Source organism: Diadema antillarum, unplaced genomic scaffold (genome assembly GCF_040938485.1).
Source record: "Diadema antillarum isolate AM-2024a unplaced genomic scaffold, OU_Dant_1.0 seq00001794_RagTag, whole genome shotgun sequence".
Taxonomy (NCBI): domain Eukaryota; kingdom Metazoa; phylum Echinodermata; class Echinoidea; order Diadematoida; family Diadematidae; genus Diadema; species Diadema antillarum.
The window spans coordinates 387,501-403,438 of NW_027272472.1; the positions used below are offsets into that span (position 1 = coordinate 387,501).

General features: G+C 39.4%; 1 protein-coding gene across 1 annotated transcript in view; it reads left to right on the forward strand.

Annotated features, from left to right (window-relative positions):
- LOC139712364 (ATP-dependent translocase ABCB1-like) overlaps positions 1-15,938 on the forward strand; it is a 77,921-nt gene that overhangs the window by 25,290 nt on the left and 36,693 nt on the right. The window contains exons 2-3 of the mRNA XM_071624194.1: positions 11,719-11,770; positions 13,616-13,942. Of these exons, the coding sequence (XP_071480295.1) occupies positions 11,719-11,770; positions 13,616-13,942 (379 nt within the window). The remainder of the gene's footprint in view (positions 1-11,718; positions 11,771-13,615; positions 13,943-15,938) is intronic.

Below are 15,938 nucleotides of genomic sequence, written 5' to 3' on the forward strand. Positions count from 1 at the left end.
TGCTTGACGTCACGAAATAGTCTTCTCATCCAGCAATGGCGGCATGCACCGAAATTTTAAAGACTCCTAACTTTTTAACGGATTGTTCGATTTTCCTCAAACTTCTCTGAAGTGTTCTTGCAGTCACTCAACTCACATAATGTGTTCGGGTTTCATTCTCGTTTGAATTACATCATTCGTCTTCTGAATTATTCCCAAGCTTTGGATAAATAAATGTGAAACATTCGCAGGAAAGATCGCACCGGCTTGTCTCGAATTGACAGAAGACTGAGTTGAGAACCTACAGCACTATCTCCCCATCGGCTAGACAAGGAGGTATTGTGACGTACTCGATAATGCAGGCTGTCTGATAAAAACAAAGTAGCAATCGATTTGGTAAATTTGCGTAGTGTGCGTGAGACGAGTATGAGTATAGGGGGCGCTACATCACTTGTTGATATCGCAATGGGCAACAGGAAGAATTAAGAAGAAAACAAAAACGATTCTATTTTAGCTTCTTATTATAGGTACAATTGTTTACCCATGTATTCTTTTTTCTTCTTCTTCTCCTTTTTCTTCTTCCTCTTCTTCTTCTTCTTCGTCTTCTTCTTTTTTTTTCTTTTTTTCTTTTCCTCTTCTCTTGTCACGTTTCTAAAATATAAAATGAAATAAATTAGAGCGTGTCGTGCGATTCGATGTTCCAGAACTCGTCACCCAAGTGAGATGAATTCATCAATTTTCATGAGATTAATGTGAAGTGCAAACTTTGAAATGGAATAAGCTTTTACGCTTTCTTTTCTGTGCGTTTAAGAGCTGCAAACCAATGAGAGTGAATAGGAATAATTAATGTTAAGTCCAACAGTAATACACGCACGCTTGTAATAAAACGTATGCGGTATTCTTACTCTACACGATTTATGGCGGGTGTTGACAATGAACGGTTTGTCGATATTTCTCATTGTGAATTCATCGTATAATTTGGACTATAGCTAACCATACATCATCAGCCTCTCTAGTAACCAACTCTGCACGTTTTCAATGTGTTCATTATTTTATCAGGCGAAAAGCTGAAGCACTTGGGGCTTATCGCGGTCTGCGGTCAGTTGTTTAGTAACAATCGTTACTGTTTATCATTCGTCAAATTTTGTTAGTTTCAAATGATATTCATCAGATAGTGTGTCCAGACTGTGTTATTGTTTTACAATACAATATACAATATAATCAGAGGTGACTACATGCTCGTCTTCATCTATGCCTTTTCTAATTGCTTCTCATTATTATTGCATTATTAAACTTATCTTATCTGCTTGGTTGACAGAAGTTCCCTCAAGCTCCCTCGGCTCTCATGGCCCAATATGTACACATTAAACACAATCCTATCCGTGTATAGGCGTAAGTTCACACACCCATCTTCGTTGGCCAAACATATTCTCCTTTGTTAATGTATCTCTATTCACCGGCATGAGGTGATGACATCAAATAATTTGTTTAAATGTGATTGTAAAAAGGGAGGGTGTACTTTTGGTTTTAGGATGTGGGGTACATTTTATCACTAACCACCGGTATTCCAAAGTGCCACTACTCTTGCTGTTATGCTACTATTATCAATACTTCTACTACTGCTATACTACTACTATATACTACTGCTATTACTACTACTACCACTACTATTACTACTACTGCTACTAGTGATAATAATGATAATAATGATAATTATAATAATATAATAATAATGATAATAATAATAAAAACAATAATAATAGTAATAATAATAATGATAATGATAATAATGATAATAATAATAATAGTGATAATGATAATAATAATAATGGTTATGGCTGAAGAAAGGAGAACTGAAGAAGGAGACAGAAGGACTGATCATCGCTGCCCAAGAGCAAGCACTGTCAACAAATGCTCTGAAAGCCAAGATACAGAAGAGAGATGTGGATGCCACATGCAGGATATGCCGAGAAAGAGACGAGACAGTGCAACATATCGTATGTGGCTGTAGTAAATTGGCGCAAAAGGAGTACAAAAGACGACATGACAAACTGGCACAAGTCGTTCACTGGGAGCTTTGCAGAAAACATGAAATACCATGTGAGAGCAAATGGTATATGCACGAACCACAGAAAGTTTCTGAAAATGATCAAGTTAAAATCCTGTGGGATTTCGATGTTCAAACTGACAATGTCATCCAGCACAGGCGTCCGGATATCATCGTCGTAGAAAGGGCTCGACAGATGTGCACAATCGTCGATGTCGCGGTACCGGGAGACAGCAGAGTAGCTGAGAAGGAGAAGGAAAAGATAGAGAAGTACCAAGACCTTGCCAGAGAGCTTCGCCGCCTGTGGAATATGAGAACGAAGGTGATCCCTATTGTCGTTGGAGCACTCGGAACAACGCCAAAGCAGCTGCGACGGCACTTGGACGACGTTGGTGTGCCAGATCGAGTGCAAACGCTCCAAAAAGCAGCATTGCTGGGGACGGCACGAATCCTGAGAAAAGTACTGGAAGTCTAAGGTTCCAGGATGGAACTTGACGTGATATTAATCTCCAAGAGATATCTTGTGAAGATAAAGATAATAATAATAATAATAGTAATGATAATAATAATAATGATGATAATAATAATAATAATAATAATAATAATAATAATAATCATGATCATAATAATAATGATAATAATAACAATAACTACTACTACTATTCTGTACCACTCCTTAAACTACTTCTTAACTGCTGTTATTTCTGTTACTGAAATTGCCTTAGATCTTCTTTTTATTTTCCCCTCCTAACTTTTTTAACGTTCATGAATATTTCATAGTCTTGATGACTATCGCACATTCGTTTATTTGTTTGTTTGTTTGTTATTGTTGTGGTGAGACGTAGCTGAGTGCGGGTGTGACGATACCTATCTGTTCAATAATAATGTTATATATCGGCGACAATAGAACATTATCAGTGAATTTATCAACCTACCGTGTCGTGATGCGTAACGTCAGTGCGATCATCGCGTGACTTGTTGCCCTGGCAACAGATGCTTATCTTACAGCGTCTAACGTTGTTGTTAGCGACACCCACCACGACCACATCCAAGGTCGTGAATTCTCCTGATGAGGTGTTCACTGTCTGCTCTGTCACCACTATGGTACATTATCCTTAAATTAAAAATCTTACCTACTTCTGGAGCATCCAAATCTGTAGGTACAGTAGGCCTGTTGTGTTTGTTTATTTACAAAGTTGTTGACATAACGCAGGGGGTAAACGTTCAATCAAACCTTCTGCACAACTTTCGTGAAGAGCTTCAATTTTGATTTTGTCCTTTTAATTCAATTTCCTTTAATGTGGCAAAGCCCAGAGACAGTAATGATCACCCTATTAGCTCCAATTTTACGCCAGCGTCAGGTCACTGATTTTGAGTCTATAATTCTTCCAACGCCATTAATGGCATTATCTTAAATTCAGACTGCGTCTTGCGTAGGCAAACCATAGTGTTATACTTCAAACCATTTATATTCGTGTTTGACGTTTGATGTCCTTCCTGGTTGCACGACCCGGTCACTTTCAATTTTGATGTCCATCTCTGCAGGAAGTTCCCGTCATTTTCTCATCTTCCCTTCCCATGTTTGATTTCCAATTCATGCAAACATGACGAGCAGAAATATAGGAAAGCTCGCGTGCATAATTGCCTCTGCAATAAAAAGGTCGCACGTTCGAGTGTTAGTGCAGGGAAGTGCTCCCCTGTTGTAGTCTACCCGACTTCCCCTCATGGACGTCGTTCTTACACCAAATACCCAGCTGAATACCTGTGGTATAGCCTACGTAGTGGTTGATATTCTATTTTGAATACTTGGGTTCTTGTCTTATTTCGTTATAGTGATGATGACAGGCCTGTGAATACTATAGAGCCAATGATTTGATTAAGAGTACACTGAAAATAGCAAGGGACCGACGCTTTACACAATTCAATCTTTTTATCATTTACATGCATGGTCATCTCCATCATCCTGACCTGCTTGTCTCTCGAAGTCCGAGGAAGATTAAAGAATCAAACAATGAAAAGGATTTCGATCGATCTCACAATTCTATACAATCCACTGCAGTGACAATCAGTATACACTGAATGAGGCAAGGGCACACAAAACGAGCATGATCACAAAATATCTCACGTGAAATATGTCAACGTGTGAGTATACAAGCAGAATACTAGTATACATTGTAGGCCTACTTGTATACGATAGAGATAAAATAGTGTGAATAACAAGATCGGTTAGATTGTCCAATGGAAAATACGACTGGGTTCATAAAAGTTTATTATCTTTCACCATGATATTTTCACCTGCATTTATAAGAAATAAGGTTCATGTGTAATGTTCCCATGACATGTGCGACATCATACTGGCGTTGGCCATCATGCATGCATGATGTATCAAGCTGATTCCATCGTGTATACGAGAATGGCTTGACATGTCATATATACTATATATACACACACGCCTTTTTTCAGCACTAACACTGTGCGAAAAGGTATACTAAATCCTCCTCCTCGTGTTATCCTTTATGCAACCATCCATCCGTGTGTGTTAACGTATACCCCTTTCGAGTGATACTCGACTGTCTGTGATCTTAATGGCAGCGGAATAAATGATGCATATACTGACAAGACGACCACGTGACTATCTTCCATTCCTTATCGAGGCGTTGGTCGCGAGGAAATGCTGCCAAAATTCAACCTGCTGGATATAATCAGAATAAATGTGGGAGGAGGATTGATGTTCGCACGCTTTATGCGACACCTCACCCGTAGTTACGACTTCCTAACATCAAGACTTCACTCGTTCTGAAATAATGACATTTCGAACGGAATGATCACTTTTATTGATGGCCATGTGTTTATTTCAGTGACGTAACAAGAAGAGTGTACCCGTACGGGAGGATTCCTTATTTCTTACTGAAATTTCAGAAGTGCGCGTAATAATGTGTGTTTCTTCTCTCTTCTTTGCTGATTATAGTGTTTGAAATATTACGTTTGTTGATGAAATTCATGATGACTTTGGAAAAAGATGAGTTCAATAGTCGTACAGTTCTTTCGGATTACTGATGATAATTTATCCACGATTTGTCGAATGATAAGGAACGTCTGTTGTGCGTAAGAGAAGTGGGAATTGTGTCCAAACAATCAGAATAACGAACCATGATATTGAATACACAGACACTGTTTCAGGGCCGAGAAAAAAATCTTGATATGGAATCAGTTTATCTCACAAAATCTTTCTGCTGTTAGATTGTATATGGGTGTAGGGCGATTGTGACACTGGTTATGACACGGTAGATAAAAACTACAGCGATAGCTGTCTGTATATACACTGGGCACAGGGCATGTCAGACGTGAAGTAGAAAAAAAAAGAAAAAAATGTCCGTTAATATCATGCACACGATTCTGCAGTGAAGGGCGTGAAGATATGGACTTTACAGCCACAAGAATACCTACCCTCATTTTTGCTGTAAATTATCACTTCAGGAATATCAGCGACATCAACACGTCTTCTGAAGTGTAATTTGGACGGTATCACTCCTGGTACTTATAGTATACGGTTTATTTAGAGGTTGATTTTTAGAGATGTATCGAAAATTTGATTACGTTGGGGGGAAAAAATCCCATGTTAAGACACATCTCACGAATTATCTGTGTGAGGAACGAAGATAACAGGAAACAATACTGTAAGCCAAATAAATTATAAAGTTCTCGTATATACAGCGAGGCAAATGAAAAAAAACAACCAATTAGTGGTTTAGATAACGCACTCCATCAGTACTTGGTTTTTATATCCAAACGATTTACAATGCGGCAGTGGTAAAACGTACTCGAAAGGTAGGACTACACCAACTTATTATGATAAGCATTCCCGAGTGCGTCTTGTGAGGTTATCCCACAAGACCGACACCTACGAGTCATACAGCCCACGATTCGCACAGCCCACGAGTTCGACACTATAGGCAAATAAAGCCCCTGAGTCCGACGAGTTCGACAGATACAACATGGGGTTTAATGTGTCGGTCTCGTTTATTACGGGCCTTTTTTGCTTAGTGTCGAACTCATGGGCTGTAGGACCCTATGACTCGTGGGCTGTATGACTCGTGGGCCGTATACTAGTAACTCATGGGCTGTATGACTCGTGGGCTGTATGATTCGCGGGCGTCGGTCTCGTGATGTGCACCTCATCTTGTAAACCTTATTATTTCGATCGATTAGTTCCTGTAGAATGAATACCAAGAGAAGAATATCTCTGTGTTGTACCATCTCATAATATTAGTGTTGTAAACAGCCAATGTAATAGATTTTTGATTGACACCATGCATGGTAGTAATAGTTTTACCAATTTCATCTTCCCGTCAAACGAGTACGAGTATTCGAACTGGTCCTGTAATATGCCTACTCAGTATGCCCTAATCCGTTATCGAAATGGAGAAGAAAAAAAATCACTCACACACAAAGGCTATTAAATAAGGCCTATACATTGTATTCATTTTCGAAACAGGTCAATTTATCATAAGGTGCGGAGACGTTCAGTTTTTCACGCTAAATGTATGACGGCGTTAGAAGTAGACGTACCCCCTCTATTGATAGCTCGCATGCAGTAGTACAGTATCAAACTGTTTATGGGAGTGTCCGAATACTATTAGTACCACTGTACCCAAGTATTTTGCGAGTTGGGTCTTGGCTTACAATTACAGGGCCGGGGCATAATAAATTTTTGATGTTTATCCTTGACAATACTTTATTGATTAAAAGAAAACTTGATAATTAAAACTTGTTTGCTTATGAAAATGACAGCTTGCAGCATGATTAAAAAGCAGGAAGAAATAAACCTCTTTATTCCTATTTTGAAGTCATTATTTAGTTGAAACGAACAGCGCATTAAATTCAAAATCTTACTTTCTGTTTCTTTATTTTTGTTATAGGTTTACAAGTTTTTGTCCCAATGAAAATGTGTCATTATCATCGTAACAACTCTGTTCGATTACTTCGGTCAGCAGACTTGTGTTTATTAATTTGCGGCCCGATATCACAAAGGAGCAGCATGTTTTTGATCAACCCTACGTACGGAATATACTGGGCACCTTGTATACAAATTTGCCATCGATACTGGACGGAGCTAGGGCCTATATTTGCTAGGGTCGTTAGAAATGAATGGAAAACTAGCTAGCGTAGGCCTAACTGTTTCGTGATATCTGATCTTCTCCTGTTTCTTTATCCTATCTTTCTTTGAATGCGTCTTTGAGCTTTTCTTTTAAGGGATTTGGCTCGATATCATGGACGATAGGGCCTACAGCTATTACTAAAAAGAGTTGATTGATCTAGGCCTAAACACGCCCTGGACGTATTTCCTAAGCCGTTTGAAGCATCATCACAGGAACCTCATGCTGTTCATGTTTATTCGTCCGGAGAGAAAATCACTACCAATTTTTATTGTAAACGCGACAGTAATAGAAATATATTTTTATTCCCACCATGCACTTTTTTTCTCTCTCTCTACCTCATTTCATTTTGTTTTCGATTAACTAGCGTAGACCTACCTAATAGATTAAAACTGTTCTGCCATGCATCTCCGTTTTCACTTCCTTCTCGCGTGATTTAAAGTCTAGTTTGAACCCAAACCTTTGTTAAATCAGGCTGGGAAATGAGCGGTTCCCTGGTTAAATCTGTCGCGGGGCCTGTATATTACAATCATCCCTTCAAAATCACTGGAAAGTACGAGTTGCTAAATATCTTTGAAGGAATCCTCCTGTTTTCATTTGATGTAGGCCTACGTACACTGAATTCGTTTATCTGGTTTGTATGCTGGACCTCTCCTTTTTTCATTTGTTTGTTTGTTTGTTTGTTTTTCGAGTCATTATCACCAGTATTATTTTGCCGAATTGAGTGTTTTTGCCGAAATGAAGAATGGCGTATGCGTTGGCGAACAGACAGAAAACATACACACGCGTATACAAACGCACACTCCCAAGTGCACTATCCAGTAGTCGAATGCATTTATTGCAATATGCGGGCAGTCAGTTCGCTCGGTGATCGGTCGGCGGCCGTGTGGGACTAGGGAAGTTGCGTACACAAAGTTTGCATTGCACGAGGATTATGAAGCTTTCAGGATCGAGGATCGCTCATGCGATATCTATCTCGATGCGGTAATCTTGTACGTAACTTTTGTCAGGCACGAATGGGCTAGACTGGACTCCGAATGACAAGACACCGAAAACAACCGAAGCGGAACAGGAATGAGACAATTCTGACTTTTAATCTCACTGAGGAAAGAAGAGACTGTCGGCTTGCAATGCTAAGGATGACCACCTTCTATTGTGCTGAGATTTTGTGAAACAAATCTGATTAGTGGGTGTCGTTGGCAGGACGCGTCCATGATTCAGTGTCAGTATCAGTGAGCTCTGTTCTTGAGAGTGATACCCTTTCTCAAACTTCGCTTGGTGTGAGGCTCGTCGAGTTGACTGTCAGCGGAAGATATAGACCTAACGTTACAGCAATCGAGTTTCTGGGTTTTTTTTTTTTTTACCACAGTATGATGTAGAAGGAGAGATAGAAAACATGTTTGGTAAAGGAAATCCGACTGAAAAGCGATCGTTGCTTGAAAAGTATGACGAAGTGTCTCATGGCCAGCCGGCACCGAACCAACCCATCGTTCGGCCGGGCGCTGGCACAGCCGGTGTAACCAGTGCCGCGGCTAAACCGGGTTCTCCCGTCCCTTCAAACACATCGCTGGGCAGCACTGGGCAAGGGAGTGGTACGAGACCGCTGATGCCAATGATGGGGCCAAGCAGTGAGAGAATTCTTGCCGGCAGACAACGTCTTCTTACTCTGAGTGACGACGATTCCGATTTGCAATATGATTTTCAAAAGAGTGGACCGCCTTTTACTTCTTTGTATGGATCCACAGACAGTACATCGATATTTGAAAGGTTTGTTATTCGTTAGTCTACCTCGCCTGTGCTCTGCTCGTCTGGCCTTCTTGTCAGTGTGGCTCAGATCTTACAGTGTTACACCTACTGTACCGTACCTTGGTGCTGTCCTTCTCAGTGCTCTGTGAATGCGCATGCCAACTATGTGTAACTCTTAACCTTATCTTATGAGTGAAGTTGTGCATAGAAGAGAAATAGAGATGATCAATTTCGTTCAGTGCATTGACCACTCGTCCACTGGTCTGTCACTCTGTGCGTCCATACATGTAGATGGGAATCTGAACTTTGTCAGCAAAGTGTCTGCAGACACATACATCTTTGTAGATTCTACTTGTTTAGCTGCATGTGGAACAACTTGGCAACATCGTTTTACTACTAACGTTAGTAAATTTACTAGTTTTGTCTTTTGACGTACCTGAGTGATATGATACTGATAGCATGGGAATTCATGGGTAGCCCCATTCAATTGCTGCCCACCAGGGTACAGTAAAAAACAGTGAATAACACCGGTCAGAGAATATGTGCATCAAAACATATCCGTAAAACAGTTGTGTTCAGTAGACTAAGTAAGAGATTCTTTGACTGTGTGTGTAAATTGCAAGTTTACAACTTTATGCTTGTACTAGGACATAAGATCAGTGATGAAAACTATTCCTGCAATTGGTTACAGGTATTCTCGAATAAATCCGAAGTGGGCCAGCCTTCATACTCTATGAATCCCAACACTAACTGGGCTTTTAAAAGCCTAGAAATGTCTTAATCTGCAATATCTTCTGCAAGTATTTTTTTTTTCATAACCGGTATTTTTTTAAAGTACTGGTAGTTTATTGTAATTCTCTTATCATTTAATGCAACCATGGTTTTGCTCTTAATTTTGGGGTTTATATTGTGAAATAATGAGACGGAAGTGTAAGACATTTATTCGCGAAACACCTTGTGTACACTGTACCACGAAAATAAAGTTGTGTGAAAATAACAATGCACCAAAGAAATATAAAGTGTAATTGTGAAAACAAAAAGATTAAGACATACAGATACTGCCAGCACAGGATTGCATGCAACTACAAAATGTAGTAACTGCTGTGAAGGTCTGACATACTGCATCGGTGGTGACGTAGGCCATGTGTAGCGACATCATTGGCATAACAACACACTAATACTGGTACACTGCATGTCCAGTACCTGGAATGCGGAACACTTGGGGGTTTACGTACAGGGACTCACTGAGTAAAAACTTTCTTCGGTACTCTTTAGCATTGTTGTGTGTTACGCATTCTTATTTATTTCATGAAAGAGGAAGAAACAAATACTTTAGTGTCAACACTAGACCCTTGCAACTGCAAAATTAACACTGGGCAAAAATGTATGATACCGGGTACTCAGCAATTAATGAAAATATCTGTACATCAATACATGGACATCTCAGCTTGTGTAATATCTCCTCTCTTGTGACCGTACAGTTATAAACAGTTACATACGTATACATACATCTATAAATATGGGAGTAAAACACTGCGTTCATGTGCTGGTACTACATGTGTACTATATGTACACAAGTCCCATGACATGTTTTGTACAAACCAGCCTTGCTACTTTATATCGCTGCAGTACACACTTGTAACAAGCCAAATAAAGCTGCCTGCCATTCAAGCACACAGCTTTTGTTCAGAGCATTGGTGCTTGTCATTAGATTGCACTCTGCAACTTTTGTATTTAATCTCTGTCGTCGTCTAGCGCTCTATTCTAGTGCGGTTTTCAAGCATAAAAGTACATAATGCATACTTCTCGTGGGGCCAGAATCTGAAGGTCTTGTAGGCAGTTCTCTCCCAGCCACTCCCAGAACTGTACAGTACCGGTGATTCTTTACCGTGTACTCTGTCTGATACATTGTTGGATCCACAGAGTGTGGTCCCTTCATCAGTATATCATTGATATGATTGGAAAAGGAATTTGGGATAAAAGGAAAGGAAAGGAAGAGTTCCTCCAATATCCTCCAAACTTCTTTTGATGTTACAATCTAGACAGGATTATTTCTTTGGTGTTCCCAAGTGTCTACTACATATTGTACGTTGGGTCACACAAGCGAGTGACAAAAAAACGAAAACAAAGGAAAAAGACAAAGTGAAGTTGAGAGCGAGAGAGAGGAGGAGGGAACACATGTTTTATGATTGTCAAAATGGGAGTTTCCCTGTGATGTATAATGAAAAAATTTTACAAATTCTATTTACTGAATGTGATATATTCCTTGTTTTGGAGGGTTTTTTGAGGTTGGTGGGGATGGAATGATACATTTATAGGGAGGGGAGGGGGAAAATGGTAAACTGTATTTTACAGATCTACATGTATGAGTAATTGTGTTGTGTTTAAAGGTATGATCCCTCCTAATTTTTCTCTCATTCATTTGCACATATTGCATTTTTACATGAACAAATGAATGTTTGAGAAGACCTTTTTCTTTGTGTAATAAATTAATAAATTCCAGGTCATTGCAATTTCTTTTGTACTGGGATTTGTAAGAGAAACTAAAATTGTTTGTCAGCGTTTCAGGCATTCAAAATGCATGGTTGAGTAACGTTTAAATTTTGGTAAACAGGTCCCTGATAAATTGTTGTGTCAGACGGTGCTTTATCAACAAATCTGTGGTACAATTGTAACTCTTGCTCTGTGCAAGATACACATGACTGAGTATACCATGGTTGGCATGCTTTAATAGTGATGTGAATCCCTGTATTCTATTCATGTTTACTTTTTATACCTTTTCTCTTTCAGATCAGAAGCAAAGAAGAGCAAAGTTCCCAGAAAAGTTCCTTTTCTCCATTTGGTAAGTATTTTTCTGTTCCTTGATGAAAAACGTGTTTTCTATTTGTGTCGTCTTTTTTGTACTGCACACTTCTATGTCAGTAGCTTACACGTTCAGTTATTGATTAAGAATTGTGAATTAAAATCACTTCCTTTTTTTTAAGAAACTGATTTGAGCTGCTAGAAGTTTACTGCCTGCCATCTCTTGGGTAAATCAGTAATATTTGCTGTATTACATCAACTTAAATACGTGTAGTCAGTTCTAATACCCTTCACAAAAGACATTTAATTTGTAAAGATGGTGGCAGTGTATTAATGAATGTCTTTTTCTCTCTGAGCTTGGTGTAGAAGTTATTGACCTCATTTACTCCTGCCAGCAAAATTTTGGGGTTATTTTATGTTGCACTGCCGCAAAGTCAAAGATTATTGCATTTGAGCTGGAAATGCTTGTAGCGGTATACAGTTGCATTGAGTCCAAGCTATCAAGAGGGCATGTTGAAATGTGTTGTCTTTGTAGGGAGTATTTAAACTTTTCTTCATTGAAATGATATCAGAGGGGATATAACCTAATCCTGTCTATGCTTGTTTACAGCATTGTAGAAATCTTTTAATGGTTATTAGTTGCTACATATATCTTACATGCCACCTTGAAACAAAAATAAAACCTGGAAAAATTCCTAAACTCTAAAGACTAAGAGTGGGATGCTGAAGGTTAATAATCAGTACGGAAGATTATTTTGTGCGTTTCTGTGGTTCTTTAAACTTTCTTGCACGCATGATGGAATGTGGTATACTACAAGATCTTGCACAAATGCAAGTCATTATTAGTTGTAGTACAAGTACAATAGAACAGTTATAACAGTTACTGGTACTCCTTGTAAGCATTGTACGATTCATGCTAGTGCTTTACAGTTACCATTACTTTGCAGCCAAATTCACTCATAAATGCATCATATTTCTATAGGTTGTGGTGAATTTTGGATGAGATTGACTACATGTAAAAATTGTGGTTGAATGGATATGGGTGCATTTCCTGAACACAGACATGAATATATTTATCTTACTGAAGTGGTAGAGGAATTATTATTATCATCAATTGGTTGAACTAAACTTTTTCATCAGTATTACATTATGATATAACTATGACAAGCTGAAAAGTGTACTGCACTATAACTCCCAGTCACGCCATGAGCTGGTTTGCATGGTTTGCCTGGGTATACCTGCTACAGTTTGTATCTCCAAATAACTTGTATTGAAAGGTATTATGTAATGTGTCAATGATACTTCAAGGGAGGGGGGGGGGGGTGCTGAGCTTTTGATCCTTGCAGAAAAAAAAATCCTAGCTGACAAAGACTCTGCTAGGATTGAAAGCGCATGCACATTTATTATAGTTGAAACGGACCATACATGCTCTTTGCATATCAAATACCAGAGTGGATATCACCCATGCAGGTGGCATTAGGCATGCTCTCTCTCTCTCTCAAAAAAAGATTGAACTCTCGTCACAGTCATTCAAATCGCATATTTTTAAACAGGAAAATAGCTATTCTGTCCACTACATTTCTGGGATTTTTGCACAACAACTTGCAAATTACCAGCGCAGCATGACATACAGTATGCGATATCGATATCAATAGCAAAAGCAATCAAACGTACAAGTTGTTGGGTCAGGCAGGTTAGGTCACTACAACAGGATTTTTGAGACCATATTACCATGATGCCTTTGATACCTACTTTCCAGCTAACAGTAGTTCATTGATCTCTCTTGAAATCTCAATCTCCTTGACTCTCAAAATTGAAATGAGAGGATGTAGCATCTCAAGTTCTCTGATAATGCAATGTTTCTCCCCTGTTTGCTGTGACACAGTACCGCTATGCCACTCTCCTGGACTGGTTGCTGTTGGTGTTGGGTGCCCTTGGTGCTCTGGCTCAGGGATCAGGATGGCCCATCCTTTACCTCTTCCTGGGAATCATGCTGGACGACTTCATCATGTTTGACACAGCCAACATCACGGCAGCTACAGACAGTGAAAACCTGACTGGGTTTTACACCACAAGGACATTGTTGCAGGCAGTGCCGCCTGCTAATGAGGAAGTCATAGTTGTGTCGTCTGAATTTGAACACGGTGTCGAGGAGTCGTGTATACGATTTGCTCTGGTGGGACTTGCCGTCATGATCTCGTCATACATCCAGGTATTAAGTTTGTACCAGTCTCTGATACCACTGTAAAGAAAGTGATCTTGTATGTGTTTGTGTGTCTCTCTGTCTGTCTGTGTTTGTACTTCGTTAATTTTGACATTCCCCTATTTCCGATATTCTGAATTATGCAGACTTGCAGAAATGACAATAAATGAATCTTAACTGCCAACTAAGTGTCGATTCCTTAGGGTACCCATACATGTATGTATGCAGGCATGTGTGACATGCAATTGTGAGGCAATGAGAAAAATAGTGTTTTATTGTTCAAACCAAACATTCTGCAATTTTTATTCTCATCCATTCATTGGAATGTGAAATAACAGTGAAGTTTTGACTCACATGTAAATTTCTCAATTTCTTCCCACATTAGTTTACCAGGCCTTTGAAAGACAGAGTGTAAAATAATTGTACCTCAGAAAGTCTGTGTTGATTTCAGTAAATTGACAATTCTATTGTGAGATTTTTTGAAAGATACCTTTTTCATTTAACCTGGGTTTAAGAGGACTGTCAGCCATTAGCACCGAAATTTATTTTTACTTGTTTGTATAATTTCAATGTAGTGTTGAGTACAACCTATCCCAGGAATGACCGTTCTTGTTACATACAGCAATTGATCCATGGGTTTCTACTGAGTGAAGTTTGATGAAAAAGCTGAAAGAAAGAATAGATCGACAATTGGTAGACTGTCTGAATGGTCAGCGATTAGGCCAACCCTGTTTTGATCTTTGAAAGATGGTAAACTGACCATAGAGCAGTGGACATGATGGTAAACAGACCATAGGGCAGTGGACATGATGGTAAACAGACCATAGGGCAGTGGACATGATGGTAAACTGACCATAGGGCAGTGGACATGATGGTAAACAGACCATAGGGCAGTGGACATGATGGTAAACAGACCATAGGGCAGTGGACATGATGGTAAAATGACCATAGGGCAGTGGACATGATGGTAAACAGACCATAGGGCAGTGGACATGATGGTAAACTGACCATAGGGCTGTGGACATGATGGTAAACTGACCATAGGGCAGTGGACAAAGGTTGAGGTTTGTTTGCTGTCTGTGTCATTCTGCTATTGACACAACTTCCCTTGTGTCACACACTGTTATGTTGGTATTCACAGGGATGCCAATGCTTGCTTTAGAGATTAAAATCTGCCCACACATGGACGAATTCCATGACACTTATCTCAGTCAAATTGTAAGGCATGTAAAGTGACAAATACAATACAGTCTACCTCACCATTTACATGGGTGCATTCAAAATACCTGAAGGCAGCTGTATTTCAGTCTCCATGCAAATAATACCATTTTTTTTTACCCCTGTATCATGTGGTTTTAAGAACAAGTGAGCACAAGAAAACATTTTACATTATTTTGTATGTGGTATATGAATGATACTGCAAAACAATATATATTCACGGCGTGAAAATTTTGCGAATTGGAGCCGATGGCCTTTCTCGCAGCATGAAATTTTCGCGACTTGCCACTGGCATCCAATGCATATTGTGTAGGCAAGAACTTTCGCGTGCATTTTAATTTTGCGAATGTTGCCACTCACGAAAATGGCGGATTTAAAATGCACGCGAACATTCCTCGTTTTACAGTACTTGAAATAACATTCATTACCCATCCTACATGTCGTGCACACTATATGTTTTTATGCCTCCGCCACGAAGTGGTGCCGGAGGCATTGTGTTTTCGGGTTGTCCGTCCGTCCGTCCGTCCGTCCGTCCGTCCGTCCGTCCGTCCTTCCGTCCGTCCGTAATGAATTTTGTGGACAGGGTAACTGTCTAAACCTTTTGAGGTATCCTAATGAAACTTGGCATATATGTGTATCAGGGGGTGAAGTTGTGCCTATCAACTTTTGGGTGCACCTGCTCAAGGTCAAAGGTCAAAAGGTCAAGGTCAAATGCTTAAAATTTCATTATTTCCCCCATATCTATGCAATACCTGAAGATATTTTCTTGAAACTTAGTGTATACATG